Source organism: Saccopteryx bilineata, chromosome 2 (assembly GCF_036850765.1).
Source record: "Saccopteryx bilineata isolate mSacBil1 chromosome 2, mSacBil1_pri_phased_curated, whole genome shotgun sequence".
NCBI classification, from domain to species: Eukaryota; Metazoa; Chordata; class Mammalia; order Chiroptera; family Emballonuridae; genus Saccopteryx; species Saccopteryx bilineata.
This window is the reverse complement of record NC_089491.1, coordinates 371,551,464-371,566,235: the sequence shown is the minus strand read 5'-3', so window position 1 is coordinate 371,566,235 and position 14,772 is coordinate 371,551,464. Positions and strand designations below refer to the sequence as shown.

Below are 14,772 nucleotides of genomic sequence, written 5' to 3'. Positions count from 1 at the left end.
GAAATTTATTGTCTCACAGTTCTGGAGGCTGGAACTCAGAGATCAGAGTGCTGGCGGAGTTAGCTCCTTCCGAGGGTGGTGAGGAAGTCTGTGCCGTGCCCCTCCCCTGGCCTCTGGTGCCTTGCCTTACCTTGGGGACTCCTCAGCCTGCCAAGAAGCTTTACCCCATCTGTGTCTTCATTTCCACACGGTGTTCTCCCTGTGTGCATGTCTATGTCCTAATTCCCCCTTTTTATAAGGACACAAGTCACATTGGATTAGGGTCCACTCTAATGACTTCATCTTAACTAATTATATCTGCAATGTCCCTACTTCCAAGTAAGGTCCCATTCAAAGGTACTAGGGGTTAGGATTTGACATACTGATTGTAGGATAGGGTGCAGGAGGGGGGTGGTTAATGGATGGAACATTATTACTAAGAGGAAGCCCAGGGGTAAGCAGGTTTCTGGCTAAACCAACTTAACGGGATTCTTGCTGAAGGGAGGCCAGGGTGATCAAACTTCCCCTGGGGGATGGTGATGGATGAGGAAGCCAATGAGATATTGAGGAGGTCAGATAAGGAGGATGGAGGATTCTGGCTAAACTGACTCAGTGGGATTCTTGCTCAAGTTGGACAAAACAGAGATAAACATGCAAGTCCCAAAGCTGAAGCCTAGTAGAAAGGGTTGAGGGAGGAATGACTGACTAGAGTCTGGCCAAAGAGAGGCTCTTCAGCACCCTGTGTATTTGGAGACTCTCCTCCTTCTTCAGAACCGAGTTGCACAGCCCTCCACTCTTTCTTTTCCTCTTAAACATCACCTTTTCTCTTCTTTCTTTCCTCCTTCCTCTCAGGGTGGCTTCCCAAGTGCACTGGCAGCGTTAAACTAGGAGGTCGTCTGGTTTATGGACGTCGGACTGGGGTTCTCAGAAGGCCAGGCTTCCAGAGATGTCTTATGGTTTTAAATATATATGCATTTGTTATTTTAAAATATAATTAAAAGGATGGAGCCCATCCTTTCATTGTGTTGCCTCCAGGTTAACCCACTTTAGTGTACACTCAGAACCAACCTCTGTGCACTTGACTATCTCCTAAATGGGTCATCAATTCACAAGCTATTGCTCAGAGTCTATCTTTTAAAAAGTTAGGCTTGGGTATGTCTACTCCCATAAAATTACACAAGTGAGCACAGGACACTCCTTAGCTCTGAGTTTTTGCATAGATTTGACACTGCCACCACAACAGACATAGAAATTAACAGGATACAAAGCATATATATATATATATATATATTTTTTTTTTTTTTTTTTTTTTTTTTTTTTTTTTGCAGAGACAGAGAGGGTCAGAGAGAGGCACAGAAGGAAGGGAGAGAGACGGGAAACATCAATTCTTCGTTGTGGCTCCTTGATTGTTCATTCATTGATTGATTTCTCATATGTGCCTAGACTGGGGGGGCTACAGCAGACCGAGTGACCACTTGCTTGAGCCAGCGACCTTGGGCTCAAGCTGGTGAGCCTTGCTCAAACCAGATGAGCCCGCGCTCAGGCTGGCGACCTCAGGATCTCGAACCTGGGTCCTCCACATCCCAGGCCAACGCTCTATCCACTGTGCCACCGCCTGGTCAGGCACAAAGCAGATTTTAAAACTGCCATTATCATCTGTAAGTCTCATTTCAACATTCTGTGCTTATTAAAGCAGCCTGGACCTTTAAAATAAGAGTATACAAAAATCACATCCATGAATTATACAGTATCTATTGTACATCTGTAGCCAATGAAATGCTATGTAGCTGTTAAAATGAATGGGACTGTAAGAAACAATGGGTAAAATATATTAAACAAAAAAGGCAAAATGTAGACCATTTTCCATTCATAAGGAAAAGGATATCTATAAACATAACAATGGGATTTTTCTAGAAGGATCTACTTAATAGCAGTTTCCTTTAAGGAGAGGGATAAATGTTTGGGTAGATCACTTTTTATTATAAGCCTTTTGTATTGTTTGAATTTATTACTATGTATATACAGTATTACATTTTTAATTTAAATGTTTTACCAGTTTTGCATCTTAGTGCTCTGCCTCAAGATTTTGTGTAAAAATATAAAGATTATGTTGTCAGAGGTCTGACAAAGAGTTCATCTAAGTGCCTCATGTTATGGGAGCTGGAGACTAGAGAGGCTCTTTTCCTGCCCACACTCTGTGTGGGAGAAAAGCCCCCCCCCCCAGAGTGTTTTATTCAGAGGGAAAGGGGTGGTTCTTATCATTGGGGAGATAAGGCTAATGGTGGAATTTAAAGCATCTGGGGGCAAGGATAAATTTTGTGACTGCCCATTTGCAAGATTAACAAATCCTAAAGTGCCACCCAGTCATTTTCATATGAGGCCACCATGAGACTGTCCCCCTGTCCCCTACTTTCTTAGGACCATAAATCTTACCTCCCTCGTTTGGGGTGAGTCACTGTACTCAAGAATATTCCAGTCAATTATACCTCAATAAAGCTGAAATTTTAAACAACTACATAAATAAAAAGATTTCCTAACAGATATTTGTCATAAATGTTCAACAAATATCTACTATATAAATATAATCATCATGGATCCTATAACTAGCTCAGGAGGGCTAATTTTTAAAGTCTTTTTTTTTTTAATTTTTTATTTATTTATTCATTTTAGAGAGGAGAGGGAGAGACAGAGAGAGAGAGAGAGGAGAGACAGAGAGAGAGAAGGGGGGAGGAGCTGGAAGCATCAACTCCCATATGTGCCTTGACCGGGCAAGCCCAGGGTTTTGAACCGGCAACCTCAGCATTTCCAGGTCGACGCTTTATCCACTGCGCCACCACAGGTCAGGCCGAGGAGGGCTAATTTTTAGATAGTTCTTTTTAAAAATTAAAAAAAGCAAACATAAAAAAATTTAAAGTTAGAATAAGCAAACATAAAAGCTAAGCAAAAAAAGTAATCAATTGTGATAAGAAGGACCCGGGGGGAAAAAAAAGACCATTTTGTGGTAATATAAGACATTTATTTTGGTTACAGTATTAGCATTTTAACACTGATTTGTGATATAACAGACACTAAACTTATTTTTTCAGAAAAACAATTTAATACCTTCCTTTCTCTGTCCAGAAAATTCTCGCTTTCACAATCAAATTACCTTAAAAGCTGACAGGAGGTAAGTTAAGCTTCCAATCAATCTACTCTCTCAACCAGAAATGGCCTCTGTTTCCAATCAGAATAAAATCTTGACTTGGAAGGACCATGATTGTTGGCTCTTCAGTGATACTTGACACCGGTTTTATGACAGAAAATTTCCTGCGAGAAAAGCTTATATCTTTATGATAAGATCAGTGCTTATTTTGATTAAAACATTAGCATCTTAACATTAACTGTGGCACAAAAGGCACCAACATTTTCGAATCCTCCATCACCACAGGTGGACACAGCGCCACCTGCTGGTCAATGTCATTACATACCCTCTAATTTCCAGATGGTGATCAATTCCAAGAGCGGATTCTTAGAGAACCCTACCGTGTCAGAGCCAAAGGGAACTTAGAGGCCTTCTAGACAAGCCCCCTTGGTTGGTAGGTGGTGATTTCTGCTTTCCAGATAACTCAGAGTGGCAGGGAAATAGACCAGCCTGTGGTATGTGCACTGCTTTAGAATAGAGAAGAAACGCTTGGTGCTCTGATCTGTAGCTCTGCTAGTCCAAGGAAGGGATCAGGTTGGTGGGGGGAGTGAGGGACCCCTGAGTTCCTATTCCCTCACTTCCCACAGGTAAAAAGCTGTCCAGAAACAGCTTCCATTCAGTGCTGGGCATGTGCTGACTCTTAAACAATAGAACTTGATTTTATTTACTCAAAGAATTAGGAGCTAAACCTGTGAAGTAAATATGGGCTTCCGAGACTATATTATCAAGAAATCCCAAGTTATCAGCATAAAAGTAGTCCCAAAGTAAAGGCAGTAATTCTCTCACTGACCTTTTCTTCCTTATACCCCCACAAACAGGCCTTTGGGAGCGCCTAACTAGCTGGGGCTGTCCTGGGGGTGACCATGCTTGGGCATGGGAGGGGAGCTCCAGCCCCATAGCCTGGGCCTCTGCCGGAAGCGGAGCAGAAAGCTCCGACTTAGAGATGCTACATGTTTCCTGGAAGAGCCACACATTCTAACCCGATCTTTTACTTCCTTTTCCTGGAGCAGGGATGGTCTGTGCCAACTTCGTCCCCCCTCACCCAGATCTGCCTTGGTGCCACAGCTTGAGTCGCTGTACTCTGTCCACAAAACTAACTGGCACTTGTGCACATGGGCTGGGTCAAGGGCTGGTGCAGTGCACCTGGACACTCCCAGGGGGCTCATTTCTTGAGGAGGAGTGTAGTATGAGAAAGAATTCAGCTTCAAGGAACAGCAAGCCTAAAATATTGCCTCAACTCTGCCTTGAGCTGGGCAACCCTGGGGGTCATGCCCTTAGTCACTCTGAACCCCAGCTCCCCTTTTTTTAAAGGTAACCATACATGAATGTCTACGGTTATTGTGAGGATCAAGTTAGATTAAGTGGGAGAGTTTTCTGAACACTGTGAGGTACAGAGTTTAGAGGATGGCCACTTCACTCCGGTGGCTCATTCTATCTGGGCAGCCAGTATCTGCAAAAGAAGACAGATCCTATTGTAGTTTGTTGAGGGCAGCTGTGGTCCCAAAGAGGGGCCATCCAGGCGGCACAGTGCTGCCCCCGCTGAGATAGAGGCCGTTACACCTGTGGGAGAGTTCCAAAGGCACACCTGCCTCTCCTTGTCTTGGCCAAAAGCCCCTGGTTGACTGAAAAAGGCACATTCTGCACCTTGACATGTTAACACTGCCTGACTTTAAAACAATTTTAAATATTCAACAAAAGTCCCTGATATTTCATTTCTAAGGTAAGACTCCTTTGCAAATCCTTGCAAGTGATCCTACCACAAATTCAGGATTCTGGGAGCTTGATACACCCACCAGAACAACGCCCTGCATATTTGGTGTTCAAAAAAAAAAAAAGTTTAATTCCACAAACTTCTATCAGACACTTACGTGCTCGGTATTGGGGGAATGGCGGAGGACCACTTCTCTGCCATTAAGAAACCTGAAGATGACAGTATTGTATTACTTTCCATGACAATCATGCAAAGTCCTAACAAGACTGTTGAAAATGAAATCTATATTTTCTGACAAATGTGCACACACATGTGAGCTCATGCATTCTGACATCATCTTTAAAAAAGTTGTTTCTTTTAGTTTGTTTGTTTGTTCTTCACCAATAAAGCCTCCATTTGGACACTCCATCATGTTTCATTTCTGCCTGGCTGAGTCATTTTTGCTTCCAAGGGTCCAGGATCTACTTCTAAGTGGGCAGGGTGTGAGCATGGGACCATTCAGCTCCCGGCTAGTGGGTCCTCTGGCTGTGTTTCTGAGACACACACCCCCCACCCACCCACACACATGCTGTAATTGGCCAACTTCCTCCTCCTGTTCTTGGAATAGCAACCGAGACAAAAAGCAGCTAGCACGAGTGGCTTGGGCTCGCCAACACTATAATTCAGGACAAAACCCTTGTAATTCTCCAAATGGTGGGGTTTTTAAATAGGTTGGACTTCAACACCCTGTTTTCTAAAAAAGAAAAATAAACCATGCCCAAGGCATCGTTCTTCGAACAAACCAAGTGACTAAGAGCAGTCCCAGGGGAATATTCCAGTGGAGTCAGAACTCAAGCCTTCCAAGGGTTGGGATTTTAGAAACTACTGATTCAGGAGAGACCTCCAGGGGAATCTGTTTGTCCACCTGAGGGCTTCTTTGTTTAGGTATCTTTAATCTTAAGAAAAAAATTAAAATGTGGTCTCTTCATGAGAATTTCCACAACTGACAGCTACCCGCCGCCGGCTTCAGACTTCACAGAGTGCCTCTGCCTACGGCGGCTGGGAGGAGACAAGAGAGAGGGACGCGGGGGGGGGGGGGGGGGGGGGGGGGGGGGGGGAGGCCCGAGTTTGCATAGTTCCTTTAGGAGGCTTGAGGTGCTGCAGTCCCCGCTCAGGAGAGGACCCAGGGATAAGGAGCGGGGAGGTCAGGAGGGGCCCCTGTGAGCGTCTCAGGTCTTACACTTCCACAGACCTTCTGCCCTGGGTCATCCAGAAGCATGCGTGTCACCAGTCCTCCTCCCCTGCAGCCCCACCTCAGGGAGGGGACATCATGAATTGCAAGCACAGGACACACCAGGGATCAAGAACGTCCTCCTTAACAAGCTTCTTTATGTGCTCCCCGGGAGAAAGTGGCCCAGGGCTGTGTTGGGACAGATATGTGGGCAAGTGCCTAGTGATGCTGGGAACAGGGTACATTGTGTTTCCTAACCATGGCAGCTCGGGACACCTCAGCCAGGGCCTCGCCTGTCCAGCCCCTAGAGGAGAGGCGGGGGGTGCCCTAGAGTTTCAGTTTGCCCTCCTTGACTAGTCTGTCATTGAGCTGGCAGAGTTGCGCCAGGAAACCATCGTTGGGGCCGATCTCACGGTTCTGCCTCACGATGCTCAGGGCAGACTTGACGTCCATCTTCTGACGCATCATGAGATATGCGATGACTAGAGTTGGGGAGCGGCTATAACCTTCCCGGCAGTGGACGAGCACACGGCCTGTAAGAAACGGGGTGACACGGTGAGCTGGGGCCATCCCATCATACCATGACTCTAGTCAAAACTCTTCCAGCAAATGCAAATGACAAGAACGATGCAAGGCCATTCCAAACCCACCGTCAGTGAGGACGGGGAGCTGGAGCACGGGAGCAGGTGGGCACACCACTTCGGGAAACTGTGAAGCAGCCTCTACCCCAGCTGAACTCGTCCATCCCCTACGGCCCAGCCATTCCATCCCAGGTCCATGCCTCGCAGGAACTCAAATCCATCTTCTCCGAAAGACATGCATCAGAACGTTCACAGGCAGCACTATTCCTAACCGCCCCCATCCGGAGACTCCCAAAGGCTCATCATCGGCAGAATGGATAAATGACAAGAATGTACAATCTACAACTTATCAGAAACAACATGGATGACACACACCAAAGGATGTATATGATTCCACAGAGCGGCAGAGCAGGCAAACTGATGATCTGTGCTGTTAGAGTCTGGACAGTCGTACAGTTGGGAGCAGAGTGACTTGAGACTGGGCACGTGGTGGGCTTTCTGGGGTGCTGGTTGTGCTTTGTTTCTTGATCTGGAGGCCAGTACACGGGGGGCATGCAATGCACTGATTAATACACTTGTGATAGGGCCACTCCTCTAAATGAATCTTGTATTTCAATCCAAAGCAAAACATGGAAACAACCCAAATGTCCAACAGGTAAATGGATGAACCAACTGTGGCACATTCATAGACCAAATACTTCTCAGCATTGGAAGGATGAACCATTGGTATGTGCACGAATAAGACATGCATGGACGGACAGCACGGATAGGATGCGGAGTAATTAACTGAGCGAAGGGAGCCAGACCTAAAAGGCGTGCATGCTGTGTAATTCCATTTATATAAAACTCTACTGAAGGTACTGGTGTCTAGTAATAGAAAGCAGATCAGTGGTTGCTTAGGAATGGAGGGGGGAGAGGACGGAAGGGAGAGGCTGCAAAGGAACAGAGGAAAATTCGGGGGTGATGGATATGCTCACTATCTTTGTTGTGGTGATGGTTTCACAAGTGTATACATATGTCAAAACTTGCCAAACTGTACTATCTGTAGTTTATTAAATGTCAGTTATACCTCAACAAAGCAGTTAAAAATAAAAGATAAATGTCAAATGCAAGAACAAATCAAGACAAAAAAATCAAACATAAACAAACAAAAGCACCATTTCATGGTTCCCCAAATGGCCCAAGAGGCACTGCAGCATCTGACCCCCACCTGTCATCTCCTCCCTCTCTTCTGTTCCTGTCACTCTATTCCCAAAACACAACTCTGTTTTCTAAATGCCTCCCAAAGCAGGAAGGGAGAGTCCTCTGCTGTCCATTATGATGGGGATGGGGATGGGGATGGGGATGGGGATGGGGATGGGGATGGGGATGGGGATGGGGATGGGGATAGGGATGGGGATGGGGATGGGGATGTGGATGGGGATGTGGATGTGGATGTGGATGTGGATGTGGATGGGGATGTGGAATGTGGAATGTGGAATGTGGAATGTGGATGGGGATGGGATGGGGATGGGGATGGGGATGGGGATGGGGATGGGGATGGGGATGGGGATGGGGATGGGGATGGGGATGGGGATGGGGATGGGGATGGGGATGTGGATGTGGATGGGGATGTGGATGGGGATGTGGATGGGGATGTGGATGGGGATGGGGATGGGGATGTGGATGGGGATGGGGATGGGGATGTGGATGTGGATGGGGATGGGGATGGGGATGGGGATGGGGATGAGGATGGGGATGGGGACGGGGACGGGGAATGTGGAATGTAGAATGTGGAATGTGGATGGGGATGTGGATGTGGATGTGGAATGTGGATGTGGAATGTGGATGGGAGTGTGGAATGTGGAATGTGGAATGTGGATGGGGATGTGGATGTGGATGTGGAATGTGGATGTGGATGTGGATGTGGATGGGGATGTGGATGGGGATGGGGATGTGGATGTGGATGTGGATGCGGATGCGGATGGGGATGGGGATGTGGATGGGGATGGGGATGGGGATGGGAATGTGGATGTGGATGTGGATGTGGATGGGGATGGGGATGTGGATGTGGAATGTGGATGTGGATGTGGATGTGGAATGTGGATGTGGAATGTGGATGGGAATGTGGAATGTGGATGTGGATGTGGATGGGGATGTGGATGTGGAATGTGGATGTGGATGTGGATGTGGAATGTGGATGTGGAATGTGGATGTGGATGTGGATGTGGATGTGGATGGGGATGTGGATGGGGATGTGGATGTGGATGTGGATGCGGATGGGGATGGGGATGGGGATGGGGATGGGGATGGGGATGGGGATGGGGATGGGGATGGGGATGGGGATGGGAATGTGGAATGTGGATGTGGATGTGGATGGGGAAGGGGAAGGGGAAGGGGAAGGGGAAGGGGAAGGGGAAGGGGATGGGGATGGGGATGGGGATGTGGATGGGAATGTGGAATGTGGATGTGGATGTGGATGTGGATGTGGATGGGGAAGGGGAAGGGGAAGGGGAAGGGGAAGGGGAAGGGGAAGGGGAAGGGGATGGGGATGGGGATGGGGATGGGGATGGGGAGTTTCTGTTGATTCACTTGACCAATCAATCTTAGTAGCATTTACACTTGGCAAGAGAGCCCATGGAATTTATTTTTTGTTACTCATTCAGTAATCACTTAAAGTGTCCCTTGCTATATCAGGTGCTGGGGAGACAGACTAGGGACAGAGTGGGGCTGCCTGAGGGCAGGCTTCCTAGAAGAGAGGACACTGGGCCCAACGCTAAAGCTCACGGTGAGGTTTGCCAGAGGACAGCGATCGGAGAGGCTAAGAGAGCTTTCCAAACTGATGACCAGAGGCAGATTTAACGGCAGGCGCACTGGGCACGCGCCCTGGGCCCTGACTTCTGAAGGGACCTGCAAGACCCCAACTTTACACTGTTTTCTAATGACATCAAGTTTAAGGGGCCCAATATTTTCTCCTGCACCCGAGGCCTCAACCAACCGTAATCCACCTCTGCTGATGACCTAGCCCCTGCTGGCTAAGGCACGAGATCACAAAAAGTCAGGGTATGTTCTAGTTGTACAGAAAGAGGAAACAAAGTCAAAGAACTCTAAGTGCCCTGAATGGGTGACCAACCAACACACAAGAGCAACATCCATCCCCTTAACTGGGACTCTTATTCTCATCCACACAGGAGCTCAGAAAAGCCGGAATGGGGCTTGGGAGCGGTGTGACACATACTGGATCACCGAAGGACCACCAAAGGCCTGACCGTAAAGTCTGCAGATTCTCAGATGACCAAACTTCCCCCCTGGGCCCCAAATGTGAGAAAACCAGCGTCTAATAAACCAGTCGCCGGAAATCATTTCAGTGGGGTGGCTGTGGGCACAAGAAGCATCGGTGTAGGAGAGACAGGGTAGCATTGGGGGACAGGCCGATCACACCTCAGGGGGCTCACCTCCCCTGGGGAGGTTTGGGGAGGGGAGAGAGGAAGAGGCTGGAGACAGCATGAAGGTGAAGATGGCCGCTGAGGGAAACAAGCTGAAAACAGAAAGGACAAGTGGCTGTTGCCCCTGGCTTCTAGGCCTTCTGTTCGGAACGCCCTGCCTGGCTGCCAGCGGCTCAGATGGTCTGCTTCAGTCTTTCCGGATGTTTGGGAGCTGCGGGAAGCATTTAGAGTCTAGCTGGAAGATCTGGCCTGTGGGCTGTACTGACCCCCAGCCCAAGCCAGTCACAGCTGCCCCATTCCCCTTGCCTGTACTCACATCACCCAGCTCTAGCCCAAGATTCCACTTGGAGGGGAATTCCACTTGGAGGATTTCTGGGGAACGTTTTACTTGCACTTAAAAAATGAGTGAAACATGAGGAAGAGATGACTGCCACATCTTTTGCTGCATTTTGTCCTATTGGGAGGCGGTAACCAGAATGCTGCAGCCATCTTAGGCCCATTAGGGGTGTGCCCAACACTAAGTATGGCAGAAGAGAGAGGAGAGGAAGCATCCAGTCTGATGTTGCCACTGAGCTGCTGAATCAACCAGCCTGGAGCTCCCTCCCCTCAGGAGGTCTTATCATGGGAAAGAAATGTTCACTATTGAAGTCTTTGAGTTGGGGGCGGGAGCTGGAAACTAACCCTCAGTCAAAGTCAAATCAAACAAGCAAACACAAGGACCCCGAGGCCGCCACTGCGTGAGAAGTTAGTACATCTTGGGGCCACAGGACAGGCAGCCAGAGAGAAACTGAAAACGCTCAGTCATTCACACAGGGGACAGGAAACAACAGGTTTTCCAACAAAAAGTCCAGTCAAAGCTGCCTCCCATTGTCTCCTGGGTGGTGGGTCCCTTACCATTCTTTTGAGCCAAGGCCTGGTCAATGAAGTCTGCGGCCCTTTCAAAGTAGGCGCTGAGGTTGAACTCCTGCGTGTCGTTGGCCTTGATGCCCAGGTAGGTGATGCCAGAGTCCTTATAGAAGTTGGCACTAGTGTTGACATGCATAAAGGACCTGCCCTCAGCAGCGTTCAGAACGTGGGTGATGCCCAGTTTCTGCAGCTTGGGGATGTCTTGAGCAATAGACCTGGACAGGGGACACAGCAGGGGATGCTTGACTGACCAAATGGCAGCCCCAGGGGGGGAAAGATGGAGAAGATTCTGAACCTCTTGGCAAAGCAAGAAGCCCTTCATGCTCTGGCCCCTGGCAGAGCTTCTCCCCATCTGTGACCCTCGCCCTCACCCCAGCTGTATCGAATTACCAGCAGCTGCCCCAAATAGACTAGGTGGTTTCATGCCAGAGCTGCTCCCTCTACCTAGAATGCCCTTCTCCATGGACAGGCTCTCATTTTTCACCACCCTCTGCAGTATTTCCTGACTTCCTCCATTCCATTCATCATGCTCCCTACTGTGGTGGTGGTATAGCCACGTGGCTAAGGACGGGCACTGCAGCCAGACTGCCTAAGCCTAAATCCAGCTCTGCCACTTACCAACCAGGCAACATTGAGCAAGTCACTTACTTGTCTGTGACTCAGTTTCCCTGTCTGTAAAATGGGGGTGATAACAGGATCTAACCACTGGGAATTGTGAGTGTTAAAGGAACTATTCTACACACAGAGCCAGACACTGAGTCAGGGCTACTAGTCTAACACTTGACTGTGCTCATTTGTTTCATGTCCAGTTCTGTGAGCTCTGTGACAAAGGGACCACATTTGCTTTAGGTCTGTATGCCCAGCACCTGCTATGGCGCCTGGCACAGAGTAGGTGCTGAATGAATATGTAGAAAATCAGTGAAGAAGAATGAAATCAGCACATCCCAGGCAGCCTCCTTCTTTGGGTTATAAAGAACAACAACGGCCTCCTGTCCTCCAGAGGGACCCTTCCTGCCACAGTCCAGTAGCCACACTGCTGATGCTCTCTTGGGCAAATAACCACTTCCGGAGCAGGGGCCCCAACAGAGCTATGGGGCTTCCAAAACATTTGAGCTGAATAGTCAAAGGGCTCCTTTATTTCATCTCACAACATCCCAATTCAAACTGCTATTTGTACATTATAAAACACCTTGTCCTACTGATGTGACATGCCTGTCACAGCATCAGCCCTGTGAGGAAGGAAGGACAGAGCTGAAAGCTTGACCTGACAGGACAGTAGAAGAATGTGCATGTGCTCACATGGACTGCTGAGCCTCAAAGCTAGGAGGAATCCTCCTTTCTCCTGACACCAGCCGCACCGCTCTGTCTCCCCCTTGCCCCCACCCTGCCTCTCATGCCCACATCACTGCAAATCTCAACACTCAGAAAACATGGCTCATCCATGCTCCTCTCTGACCTCTGAGTCCTGATTTTGTTAATGGACTCCCGATGGGTGGGGGAGCACTAGGTACTCAGTCAATCCTCCCTGCGGGGTGCCCCACACCCCCCTGGCTAAGGCAAGGCCAGATTTCTTTAGAGAGCAAGGAATGTGTTTTCTACACTGGCCTCAGCACTTGCCACTACAGTTACCACCAGACATTCACAATCTTAGCTTCCACTTGGAAAATGATGACACCTGAATGTGCCAAGCTGCCCAAGAAATCAGGGTTTCCAAGGGTGTCAAGGCCACTTGCTGCTTGAATGGCTGGATAGGGAATTATCCTCAAAACTTTGCAATTACTAAGGCCTTTGGCTGAGACGCTGGGACTCTGTTTTATCTATCCTTCACCACACTGTATGCCATGGCAAAGCAGTGGCTCATTAAAAATAAAATAACTTTGAAGAGTCATTACCATTCATCTCCCTTCCCTAATACTAATTCAACATCCAATAAATTTACCTTATCATTACTATCACTACTAGGAATGAACATTGTACACTGCCTGATACATACATAGGTCCTCAATATAGTGAATGAATGATAGAATAGATGAGACAGTCCCCTATGAGGCTGGGACCTGCCTTATGGGCCCTTCTAGCTCCAGATGCCCTCCATTTCTGTGGCAGTCTTTGGCAGAGTAAGCATCAGACCAGGATCGGGGGATACAGACATGAGCAAGACACTGACCCTGTCCTCACAATCCCTCAACGACTTGGTTGGCTGCCAGTATCTCTTCCTTGGTAAAATAAGAGAAGGGGGATAGTTCTGGGTTTCTAAAATACAGTCCCTGGGCCGCTGGGTCTAAGAACGTTGGTAACTGGGTCCTTACCATCTTACAAAAGTCCAACAGGAGCCTCCCCCCCCCCAAGGCTGTACAGGTTTGGTAATCTATTCTTTACATTCAGCTGGTATTTCAGCACTTCTCAAAATGGTTAACACTGGTTCTCTCCTGCTGCTGAGAATTTCTTACTAAGTAATTTGCCTAAGCAGAAAATGAGAAAGCCTGTTTAAGAACTCATAAGTGATAAATAATACATTTCCTGGTCGTGAGAAGGTAGGAGCCTTTTCTAAGTGATGGATTGGGTCCTTATGGGATTTATCATTGGATCATTCTAGAATCCATGTATATCAAACCCTGTCTGGAAGGCGGGAGAAGGGGCGAGGAAAACTCCGGCCTGACTCTCCGGATGCCCCCTTCGTTTGGGGTACGTCGATTTCCAGATCTGGATGTGCCCAGCCGGGAAAAGTTCCACGCCCGAATTGTGACGTCAGCTCGTTGCCATGGCAGCGAAGGCAGACATTCCGCGGTGACCTCACTGCAGAACCAGGCAGCTGTCACATGACAGCTCCGGCCGGGCGACAGAGGGCCACCTGTTTAGTGAACATAGTAGCCCTGACCCCGCCCAAGGCCGAGTCTCTAGCTGGTGGCAGCCGCGGGACGGACGCGGGGCTGGCCAAGCGGCCCCCCAGGCTCCGCGCACCCGGGGAAGCGAAGGACCACGCTGGGCCCGGCTGGGACCAGCCCCTCGGCCCGCCGCGCAGGGGTGGGCGGTGACTCCAGCCCCCGCCCCGTCCCGGCTCAGTCCCCGCTTCAGCTCAGGAGGGGCGACCAAGTTCCGGCTCCCGCAACCTGCAACTGCCAACGCCCCCTCCCCAGCTCCCGGGTGGGCGGTGCGCCCCGGGGAGGGCCCAGTGGGGCTGGGACTCCGGAGCGGCGACTCACGCGTTGCCCACGTAGATCCTGGGGGAGACCTCGTTGCAGGGCTGGCTCGGGAGGCTGTAGCAGCCGCTGCTGTCCGAGAGCAGGTCGTTGAGATCCTGCACCGAGAGCTCGTACGGGCCCGACATGGCGGCGGCCGGGCCCTGCACGCCCGGGCGGCGAACAGCGAGAGTAGACCGGCCGGGTCAGCTGGGCGGGGGCTTTCGAGCCCGGACCCGCCCCGCCCCGCCCCGGAGGCGGGTCCGCCGGGCGCTGGAAGCGGCAGAGCCTGGGCGGCCACGCGCGCTCCACTCCCGGGAAATACGCCCGCCGCCCGGCCCCGAGCGAACGTTCAGAAGACCTCTGGGTCTGTCCTCAGGGGCAGAGGTGCCTCCAGTCTTGGGTTTCGGAGGCGGCAGTGGTGTCCTATCCCATCCCCAGATAGGGCATTTTCTGTATCATTATAAACTGGAAAGTGCAGTAACTTCATCATCCAAAAGCAGGTCACGATAAATATTCCTATTGACCGGGGTACACTCGAGTGTCGCTTTTTTTTTTCTTTCCAGATACAGGGACACTAGGGTTCCGTTTGTGAGCTCT

At 49.5% G+C, this 14,772-nt stretch overlaps 1 protein-coding gene across 1 annotated transcript; it reads right to left on the bottom strand.

The window, feature by feature from the left end:
• Positions 1-4,472: 4,472 nt before the first annotated feature.
• DUSP3 (dual specificity phosphatase 3) lies at positions 4,473-14,383 on the bottom strand. The gene is made up of 3 exons (XM_066263515.1): positions 14,197-14,383; positions 10,982-11,208; positions 4,473-6,614 (listed from the first exon to the last, which is right to left on the bottom strand). Exons 1-3 carry the CDS (start codon positions 14,319-14,321, stop codon positions 6,409-6,411), a joined length of 558 nt encoding a protein of 185 aa, XP_066119612.1. The 5' UTR covers positions 14,322-14,383; the 3' UTR covers positions 4,473-6,408.
• Between the last annotated feature and the right edge of the window lie 389 nt (positions 14,384-14,772).

Excerpts from the sequence above, each read along its gene's own strand:
- DUSP3 (XM_066263515.1), bottom strand. The coding sequence starts at position 14,321 with ATGTCGGGCCCGTACGAGCTCTCGGTGCAGGATCTCAACGACCTGCTC. Across the intron at positions 11,209-14,196 it reads AGGATCTACGTGGGCAACGC|GTCTATTGCTCAAGACATCC; the intron begins GTGAGTCGCCGC and ends TCCCCTGTCCAG. Across the intron at positions 6,615-10,981 it reads GGCCTTGGCTCAAAAGAATG|GCCGTGTGCTCGTCCACTGC; the intron begins GTAAGGGACCCA and ends CGTTTCTTACAG.